At 57.9% G+C, this 10540-nt stretch overlaps 3 protein-coding genes across 3 annotated transcripts; 2 read left to right on the top strand and 1 right to left on the bottom strand.

Annotated features, from left to right (window-relative positions):
• Window positions 1–547: 547 nt before the first annotated feature.
• Window positions 548–1885, top strand: KVR01_004408 (uncharacterized protein; the record flags this gene model as incomplete). The annotated part of the gene is made up of 1 exon (XM_044787579.1): window positions 548–1885. One exon carries the CDS (start codon window positions 548–550, stop codon window positions 1883–1885), a length of 1338 nt encoding a protein of 445 aa, XP_044646572.1.
• Window positions 1886–2285: 400 nt separating this feature from the next.
• On the bottom strand, window positions 2286–5516 carry KVR01_004601 (mannose-ethanolamine phosphotransferase GPI13; the record flags this gene model as incomplete). Its single annotated transcript, XM_044782054.1, has 1 exon — window positions 2286–5516. The coding sequence occupies one exon, from the start codon at window positions 5514–5516 to the stop codon at window positions 2286–2288; it is 3231 nt and encodes a 1076-aa protein (XP_044646765.1).
• Window positions 5517–8376: 2860 nt separating this feature from the next.
• KVR01_004765 (uncharacterized protein) lies at window positions 8377–10497 on the top strand (the record flags this gene model as incomplete). Its single annotated transcript, XM_044794428.1, has 1 exon — window positions 8377–10497. Exon 1 carries the CDS (start codon window positions 8617–8619, stop codon window positions 10495–10497), a length of 1881 nt encoding a protein of 626 aa, XP_044646929.1. The 5' UTR covers window positions 8377–8616.
• Window positions 10498–10540: the final 43 nt, after the last annotated feature.

The following is a 10540-nucleotide window of genomic DNA, read 5'->3' as shown; positions in this document are numbered from 1 at the left end:
GATTTCAAGACCGTCGACTCGATAGAGAAGGTCGAGCGTGCAAAAGAGCACGCTGCGGATGAGGACGGTTCGAGTCTTAGACCGGCTTGAAGCCGAATGGGGACTTGAATCCACAAGGAACGTAGTCCACGTTACGGCGACGAATGGATAAAACTCCAGTGTGAAGTTCCTGCCCGTCCAATGAAAATTGCCTCCAGCCCTACCTACCAAACAAAGAGGTGTGCCTCATTCCGGCCGATGAGCCGCCCGAACGAGGCCATGTGCCGAGCCGATTGGCTGAATCCGATCGCCGTCTTACACTCCTCATCCGCCACTACTCAAGTACTCGGCCCTAGTCTGTCACGCGCGCCACACCCGGTACGCATATCTATCACTCACCTGGGCCGTCTTATCTTAAAGGGGTCAGGCAGCAGGCTCCTGAATCTCATGCCTGTCCCTCTCAAGACTCACCAGGTCTCGATGGAAGCCATCCGCCGCAGAGGCTCAAGTCTCACCCACAACCGACCGGTGATGTGATCTTTGCTCGCCGAGCACTCGGACGGCGAAGATGCGGGCGGCTGCGCTCCTCCTCACTTGTGCTCTGACCTCACCCTGCCAGGCGGCATCATCAGCACTCCAGGACAGGATCCCCGACCGAGACCATGGAGCCCAACAACAACAACAAGTCCTCGGCACCAGCGGCCACACCAACCGCCAGGCCCGCGGCTTCGTCGCCCTCGGGGACAGCTACAGCGCCGGGATAGGCACCGGCACAGACGACAGGGAGATGCCCTCGGAGGGCGACTGCCGGCACGGCGTGCACGCCTACCCGCAGCTGATCCACCGGGACCTCAACAACGCCACGGGCCGCAACACCACCTTCCAGTGGCTCTCGTGCACAGGGGCCGTCACGACCGACATACTGTCCGGCGGCGGCGGGGGCCACCCCACAGCGCAGCAGCAGCGGGAGAAGACGCCGGCGCCGGGCCAGGTGGACCTCCTCGATGCCTCGCTCCCCCTCGACTTCGCGACCCTGTCGGTCGGCGGGAACGACCTGGGTTTCTTTGATGTGATGAACGCTTGCATCTTCCGGTTCTACTCCTTCTACAGCGGGACCTGCGAGCGGGCCCTCGAGGCGGCCGACGCCGCCGTGCGCAGCAGCCTGTTCGAGCAGCGGCTGGCCGTCATCCTGCGCGAGGTGCTCGACGCCGCGGCGTGGGAGACAAGGCCGCGCTTCAGCGTGACGGTGACGGGGTACGCGCGCTTCTTCGACGCCGACACGCCGGGTTGCGACGACATGTCCCTGGGCGTGTGGTACGGCGGGCCGCGGCTGTCGCGCGACATCCGGGGGCGGATGAACGCGCTGGTCGAGGCCGCCAACGACAAGCTGCGGCGGACGGTGGAGGAGGCGGCGGCGCGCTTCCGCGGCCCGCGGCCCAGGGTCCTGTTTGTCGACTACGATGACCTCTTCGCGGGCCACCGGTTCTGCGAGGACGGCGTGCTGGAGCCGGCGTATAACCGGACGGACAGCTGGTTCTTCCTCGTCGGGGGCCCGGACAACGCGCGGAACGAGACGACGTGGCCGAACGGGACGAACGGTGACCCCGGCTCGGCGGGGTATTCGAGGGGGGAGAAGATCCTGTCGCCGCTGTCGCCGCTGGTCGATCCTCACACCTGCCTGCCACGAGCCCAGGGGCGAGGTGACTGGGGTGAGCTGGCGTTGTGCTACATGGCCATGGCGAAGCATCGCGATCCTTCACTCCGGTCGGCATACGACGGCATCATGCCGCAGAATAGGATGTGGTGGGTGCCGACTTACTACGGCAAGACGTTCCACCCGCGGACGCTCGGCCACGAAGCCATCAGGGACAGGATATACCAGGTGTGGGGGCAGTACGGGCTGTGACGGACAGGTAATCACGCCCTCTGCCCTTCCCTCGCCGTCCTGCCTGCTGTCTCGTTTGATGCCATCCCAGAACGTCAAGAAAGCGTCGACATATGGGAGCCCCTGCGGAGATGACCAACCAAGACACACTTGCAATGCTGCCTCCCAAACGACCAACCCGTTGAAGCAAAAGTCTGATTGACAGCAAGGAGCACCATCAGCCTTGAAGAATCCTGTCTGGAGTGATTGCTATACTACCATGATGTTATACACAACCCCCACTAGATAAAGAGCACAATACTACCTGACCACCATTTTGTCCCCATCTGCACCTGGTGAAAGCAGAACGCCCGCCCATATAAATATGATGACTATGCAATGCCCTTATGATAAGCAAACATCTTACACCACATCCGCACCTCTATTCCGCCATGCCAAACACCTCGCCGATGGAGAGCGTGTTGCTCCTCACGCCCGTCAGCGTGACCAGGATCCCCACCAGGTCCACGATCAGCAGCACCATCGCCGCCATCATGAACCTCGGGTTGAACACGCGGTACAGCATGAGGTGCCTCCTCAGCCAGCCGGCCCACGCCATCGTGGCTAGCGACTCGACGGCGTAGTACGCGACGAAGATGCCTAGCGCCCTGCTGACGCTCTCTAGCACGCCCTTGCGCTTGGGGCCCGTCTTCCACAGCACGACCAGCGGGACCGACGCCGCCGCCAGGATCTGGCCCGCGTACGTGTTGAGGATGATCAGCAGCGGCGTCCACGGGTACCGTATCGAGAAGAGCGGGATGAAGGCCGCGTCCCACTGGATGCTGCTGAGCACGGCCTGGTGGCCCGTCTTGAAGAAGTGGAAGTTGCCCAGCAGGCCCAGCATGACCGGGCCGATGGTCTCGCCCGTGAGCTCGTTCAGGTCCAGGATCTCCATCAGCGACAGGACCTGCCACATCATGATCGCAATGGCACCCCCGCCCATCGGCTTCGACAGTATGATGCAGGCGGTCATGATGTTGAGCGGCAGGAAGAGGTACCGGGCGCCGTTGGCGTTGGCGTAGCCGAGGACGGCGATCTGGGCGCGCTTGGCGTTGGTCGAGGTCGTGAGGATGGAGATGCAGGGTGGCGCCCAGATGAATGCAGTCGTGCCCGCGACAACGGCGATAGCAAGGGCCAGCTGTGCGGTGTACACGCTGAACATCTTGAGCATGCCGTCGGAAAGCCCAGTAGCCCAGTTCTCATTGTCTGCCGTGTCCATTGTCCAGTAGGCGGCAGACAGGAAGAGCGAGGCCCGGAGAGCGTAGCTGATCCACGTTGGTGCCAGGCCGTGGTAGGAGCGGGTGGGCATGTAGAAGGCCTTGATGATCGAGGGAAGAATGGCAAAGACTGAGAAAGGTATGGCCAGGTGCCAGGTCGCGGCTGTGGAAGAGGCCGAGGACGCATAGTACGTCGTCATGCAGTAGGGATACTGCTCGTCCCGACAGAGCTTTGAGAAGGACACGGCCCGGCCAAGTAGGACGAAGAGGATTGAGTGGTAGACGGCAAAGTATCGGTCTGTCAGTTTCTCGATGTTCAGAGACGCAAGTGCACTCGCAAGGCCGAATGTGGTGGTGAAGAAGAGAAGAATACTGTCTTCCCAGATGGTGTAGGAGTTTGACGCGAAGCCGATGGACTGGCTGATGGTGAACACGGCGGCCATCCAGCCCCAGATGCTCGAAGGGATGGGCAACACAAGGGAATTGCGGAGGAGGGCGCCGACAACTAGGATAGTACTTGCGATGCCAGCTCCCGCAGCAGCGAGGCGGTAGTCTGGCGCATTGGTGGCCGCAGCATATGCAGCTCCGAGGACTGCTCCCGGGACAGCGCCAGCCACGGCAGCCAATGTGACGGTCTTCTGGCGGGTCTGGTCCGAGAGAGCCTCCGCGTCCGCCCCGATACCCTCGGCCTCCAGCTTCCTCTCGGCAATGTCGAGCTCGATGTTGTCCAAAGCAGCAAAGATGTCGTCTTCATCCTTGGTGGCGTACAGAACCAGCGCGACGAGGCCGAGCCCGGTGACAACAAGGCCAATCAGCATGCTTGGCACGTCGAACCTGGCCCACAGGCTCTTGCATATCCTCAGGGTCTCTGCCTGGTAGTCCATGAATGCGGCATACACAAGCTCGCGGGACTTGCCCCTCGTGTCGTCCTTGAGGACTTTCTCAGCGCTGCTGAAGAGGGCAGCCGGCGCTGCAGCCTCGGCTGTCTGTTCGAGGCCACGCGCGGCAAAGTACGACGCTTGGTACCGATTGATTCCCGCAGCAGTCACGCGAGACGCTGACGCCAGGCTGTTCCAAGCATCTCCCTTCTTGCCTGCGAATGCCTCTTCGATGGGTGCGCCCAGGTTGTTATATGGAATGGGGACACCCAGGAGGAGGGCAAGGGTCGGCACGAGGTCAATCTGGTTGACAGGTCGTACCTTGGCCGTGGCAGGCGGGGCGACGAACTCGGGTTTTGTCCTGCCAAAGACAGCCTTCTTTGAATACATCCAGAGCGCAGCTTCCACCTCGTCGTCGCTCTCGCCTCCGTGGTCGCCCTTGGGGTCCATGCCGTGGTCACCCATGACAACCAATAGCGTGTCGTCATCGATGGTGTCCACGAGATTCCTGACAAAGTCGTCCATCTGGCGCAGCTTCGCTGTCATGGCAGCGTGGGCGGGTCCGTAGCGATGGCCGGCATGGTCGACACCGAGGAGGTGTCCGATAAGCAGGTCCCATTGTCCCTTCCTGTCCGCCTGCAGCAGCGGGAATATGTGCTCGAGGACCCCGTTATCGACCGAATGCAGATCCCAGACATTGAAGCTGTCGTACGACCTGCTGATGTTGGGCTGGAAGTATTCCGGGAACAGGGCATCCCAGGTGTCATCCCCCAGGTGCACAATCTTCTTGCCAACATCGCGGAGCTGGATCAGCAGGTTGTCCTCCTCGATGGCGGTGCCTGCGAAGTTGCTTCCCACCTCCATGAATGTAGGCAGCGTCCCCGTTGTGAGCCCCTTGAGTCTCTGCAGCGTCGTCGTCGGGGGGTCGGCGATGAAGGGCCTCAGGAAGGCGTTGTTGGGCGACTTGACAGCGGTCTCGTACAGGAAGGGAAAGGCATTGTGGAACTCGGCGTCGTCTTCTATGGGCACGGTGAAGTCATACCGCAGCGCATCGATCAGGACGACAACGGCCTTGTCGAACGTCTTGGGGTGCCAGCAGCCGCCGTCCACCGTACCGCGCCCCTTCCAGTCCGGCAGAATGCTCAGGTCCCTCCCCTCCGTGCCGTCCACGGGGTTGACATCGCAGCTTGACTTCTCGTCCAGGACCAGTCTGGTCAACAGGAACCCCGAGGTGAAGTATGCGATGCCTATCACGTGGATGCAGAGCATCCAGACCCAGAAGCCCAGCGTCCATCCCCACCGGCGCTCGTAGGCGGATTTCCGGCGTGCCTCGAGGGCCTCGCGCTGCCTCTGCAGGATGCTTGCTTTCTTTTGCTCCTCGCGCGGGTCCTCGTGCTTGCTGTCGGCCTCTGCGACCTGCTGGCGGCGCTTGGCTGCTGCGAACTGGGCGGCAATGGCCTTGTAGTCGCCAGGAGGGCCCGACGACGGGCCACTGCCTCGAGGGTTCGGCGGAGGCATTGTGCCGTTTCGAGGGGATCGAGGTGGTGGCTAGAGTGGGGTTGTTGTTTGATGGGATGAAAGTATTAAGAACACATGGCTGGAATTGAAATAAATCGCTCAATAAGGTCGGGACTGGGAAAATGACACTCTGCGTCGAGGTCCAGATTACCACTTTCCACCCAAGATTCTGGAGCTCCCGAGGTCCCCTTGAGCTCGAGTGCTTGTCAGTCGCGGCAGCTCCAGGGCCCACTTGGCTGCAGCTCCCCCCCACGTTTCAACCACGGCAGGCACATTTGCTGCTGAACTGGTTTGCATGTGGGTCACCCCTGCTGCTTGCTTAGCGCACCCACTAGACAAGCCCGGATATGCCTCATTTACTAGTACAGTGCTTTGCCCTTATCACGGTGAACTGCTTCATGGTCCGCTGCTCAGCTCACAGAAAGCCATTCTAGACGATGTCGAAGACAACACGCCCTGATAGACTTTCATCCCTGGCCGCGTTGCAAGTACTCTGGATGATCTGCGACACGATTGCAAGATCCTTGCCACAAGGAACAGACCTTCCGTCGCAATGACCTCCAGCCCACTAAATCTCGCCTTCACATGCAGGCAATGAACCTCCGAGATGCTGCCACCTGAGAATCGTAAAGCGTTGCTCTATACCAGTAGGATGGAGACATGCTTCCCCTCCTTGATCTCTGCTACTTCTGACTGGATCGGCCTCAGAAAGGGCGTTGGTACGAATCCGAACAAGTAACTGCACGGCCTACAATCCGTCGAGGTCAAGTGTCCTCTTCACAGGCGACCTATCATGAGGGAAAGCAGGCCTTGCGCCGAGACACAACGGGAGTTTTATGCTTTTTAAAAGCATTCCTGCACCATAGCAACCCACTCAAGAACACCAGCGCGCTGGAACTTCCCCAAGGGCGACCATCACTCGCTACAAGCTCAGCTATGGGTTGGACAGTAGAAGGCCACCTCGTGCGACAACACTACCCACTGGATCACATGCCTCCAGTGAGCAGGGCCTTTTGGAAAATTCGGCGAGATCAGAGACCAACACTTATCACCACTGCCATTTATCGGCTTATCTGGTTTCGCTTCTACTCCGCATACGTCCGAAGATGTACAGGGCGCCTTCATACAGTGGTGAACACTCAAGACCCAGCGTTTAAAAAATACATTGCCAATAAAATTGTAGACAGAGTATAATAAGTGGGGGCCACACGCAAACCAACGGCCGGCTTGTTGTTCTTCCAGGCCTAGAATTGATCTCATGGTTCCGACTAGTCTCCGAAATAGGCCTGTTTCTCCAGTATCAAGTAAAGATAGGCTTTAAGCGGCATAGCATTCTCTTTTCGTCTCTTTCCCTCTTCTTGATTGTTGTTTCGGTTTAGATCCCCCTCCTTGTTTCTGTAAACCCGTCTCAACACATCTCAATACAAGTCAGATTTCTTTGAATTGATTGACGATAGCCAGCTACATGGAAGTAATCCATACCCGATGGGCACAGTTTTTGTCATTAACTCTTGTGGCACAGAGGCTATCACATTACGGCTTGATGATTTCTCAATCCCCAAGAGAGCAGTTGGCGGACAGTTCCTGGGCACAGTACAGTATTGCTGTGCCAAAAGTGAACCCACACGCGCAGCGGCGTTCCAAGGCGCAGCACCAACTGCTGCAGTACATGACCCACTATTCTGCCACTTCATCACCGTCTCCCTATAACTAGAATGGTGAGTCCAACCACGCTCAACCTCACCTCTGAATACATGCTCCATTGTTCTTCCACTTCAAATCGTTTTTTCTGATCAGCCCTTATCAACAATAATTCCAGTCGTCCGCTTTGCATACGAAGATGGCCAATGAACAGAGCAACACGTCCGTGGGGGGTGACGCGACACAAATTGTTCAGGAAATTGCAACTTTGTCGGTCGCTTCTCCTGCCACGGACCCGCCCTCATCAACATCAGCTCAAGAGACGAAGAACTCACCTTCAACCTCTTCTACACAACCACCGCCCATTCGACCTTTACTGAACTCACGAGAAGGCAGAATTCTAGCGTTTAAATGCTTGATGAAGAAAGACAAATTTGCAGACGATCGTGCTAACCTTGAGGCACTCATTCGCTACTATGAGGATGGTGGCAAAGTCCCTCAGGGGGATGAGGAGGTCTGGGCAATTGAAGGAGAGGTCTCCTTTGGTATCAGGAGGTATACAAGTTTTGAAGAGATGCCTGAGCGGTGGCTGTTCAAGAGAAAGTTTCTTGATGTAAGTAGCTTCTACCTATTGCCAGTATTGAGAGTTCTTCGTTTCGTCTTGCTTTGTTCTCATTGCTAACCACTCTTTTGCTATCGTCTTTTCTTAGAGTTGCAATCTGTATCAACTGAACGCCGTCCCGGGCCCGGATGATATCCTCCTCGCTGATAAGGAGGGAAGAGTTATTCTATAGCAAGAGTGATGTTATCAGGGGGAGAATGAGAACTAGGTAGATCAAACATGACCACTTTCAGAGACTCTTAGATTCATGGATATCAGTGATGTATATAAGCTGAATGACTTTTGCTTATAAGCTGTTAGGGCTGATAGGCTTAATGCCTGCTATTTTCTAGGCGGAGGAGCAATTGTCTTATGACTTGCTATCTGAGCTGCGATTCCCTCACTTTAATCAGTCTCCCGGAAGCTGGCCCATAACGGGTGGGTCGTTGCCACGAGCAAATGCAGGCGCTGGCCAACCATGACAGCCACCAGCCAAAGCCACGCCAAAGCCACAAAATCCGCAGAGGTCCGAGATGGGCCTCGCACTCATCTGACCTGCATGAGCTCCTGCGCCAAGACAGAAATGATCATCCCCGTCTTCCTCGAGGATGCCCCTTTCAGGACACAACGCTTCATCGGGCCCTAAATACACAGTTCGTTGGGTGAGCCTGCGCATCGCCACGGGTGGGTGATCGTAACGTTATCCCTGCATGAGCACGTTGCCATCAGTGTACAAGCAAGGGATGCGCGAATAAGCCAGGGACGCGCGACCAAGTCTGCCAGGGCCTCGGTCAAGCCTGCACTGCTGGTCCCCCGAGTCCGGCGAGCGGCGCACAGGACGACCCTCCTTGACCCGCCATGCGGCTCATTGAAACCCGCACACGAGAGCTCGTCGAGTTCTTCGGCGATGGCATACCTGGATATGCGATCCTGTCGCACACATGGGAGGATGAAGAGGTGACTTTCAAGGACTGGAAGAGGCCGAACCTCGCGAGGATGAAAAGAGGCTTCTTCAAGATCGACATGGCTTGCCAGCAGGCCTGTTCCGATGGCCTTGGCTACCTCTGGGTCGACACGGTCTGCATAGACAAGAGGAGCTCTTCCGAGCTGAGCGAGGCTATCAACTCCATGTTCAGCTGGTACCGGAACGCCGGCGTCTGCTACGCCTACCTGGCGGACATTGGGCCTCGGCATCTCTTCTCGGAGCCCATGCCGCAGAACTACGAGGAGCAGTTTGGTCGGAGCAGATGGTTCACTCGTGGCTGGACGCTCCAGGAGCTTCTCGCCCCCCATCAGATGAGGTTCTACGCTAGGAATTGGTCAGTGATAGCTGACCGCCGAGATCTAGCTGGGGAGATCTCTAGGACCACAAACATACCCGAGGAATATTTCCTTGATGGGTGGGCGGCGCTGGGTCGGGCGAGCGTGGCAGAGAGGATGTCATGGCTGTCTCGGAGAGTAACCACAAGAATCGAGGACATGGCATACTGCATGCTAGGCATATTCGACATCAACATGCCACTGCTCTACGGCGAGGGCCCCAAGGCGTTCATCCGGCTCCAGGAGGAGATCATCCGGACCTCGACCGACCACACCATATTCTGCTGGGCCTGGACCGACCAGGTGCCCCCGGGGTGGGCCAGCCTCCTTGCGCCATGCCCACAGGCCTTTGTGCATTCTGGAGGATATGTCCGCGCCCAGCACAACTCGTTCGACTCCCTGGCCTTCACCATGACAAACGCCGGCCTCTCGATCAGCCTGCCGATCCTCCAGGCCTTCTCCTACCAGTTCGGGGTGTTAAACGCGAGCCACACCAGCAGCGTCCGGGCCAGGTCTGACAGCTTCGCCTGCGTGCCCATCCAAGCCTGCCTGGACGCAGGCCACGTCCGAACAAGGGGTGTCATGCGGAGGAAGCCGTTCCCCCCGAGCCCGCTGCTCGTGCACCACTCGTGGGCAGTGAGCCACATGCCGTTGTGTATACGTTCCTATCCAGATCCGCCCTCGGAAGTGCACGCGTTCTTTTACCGACAGAGCCTGAGGCACTCTGGCCATGCGTTCTTGCTCCTGTTCGACGACACGCATCAGTTGTCCGGCGACCAGGGGCCGCCCGTGAGGCCGGTGAGGACCCTCGAGTCGAGGTACTTCAACAGCATCTCCCTCATGGAGCGGTCCCAGGACACCGCCGGGATAGAAATCTTCCCCGATGAGAATTTTGACCGGAGGAAGAGCCTGATATTACTTGACAGCAGTTACACTACCGACGGGGTCTTGATAAGACTAGGAAACCATGAGAGGTCCTCTGTGATCTTCCTCGGGGCAGATTTCGGACCCAACGTCACGGGCGTGAAGAAATTCGGCGGCGTCATCCCTCCTTCAAGGTCGACAGAGAGGCCCCTGGGACCCCAGCTCCTGCAGGGCTTGCTGAATCAGGTGGGTAGCAGGAGGGAAAAGGTGAAATGGATACGAGGCAGCGATGCGAATAGCGATAGCCCTGCAGGTGAGGTCGGTCTTGATTTTGGTGAAGAGGTCTTGTTTGATGACGGCTCCATTCTTCCAGTATTTGTCACATACGAAGGGAGGAGCCCAGTTCTGAACGAGTGCCCAGATTATGAAGGGACGGAGATGGACAGTGACTCCAGCTCAGAAATCCCAACAGCAGGCTGGCAGAGAAAATCTGAAGCAGTCGAAGATGACATCGATTTCGCGTCTGATGCCGCTTTCTCCTGGATGGCGGGATAATATGACTACATGGGGTACCTGTGCCGAAGGCCAACCGTCTGTG

The sequence above is a fragment of the Diaporthe batatas genome (genome assembly GCF_019321695.1).
Source record: "Diaporthe batatas strain CRI 302-4 chromosome Unknown Contig00004, whole genome shotgun sequence".
Classification (NCBI taxonomy): Eukaryota; Fungi; Ascomycota; class Sordariomycetes; order Diaporthales; family Diaporthaceae; genus Diaporthe; species Diaporthe batatas.
The sequence above is the reverse complement of the archived record's forward strand: the minus strand, read 5'-3'. Positions and strand labels throughout refer to the sequence as shown.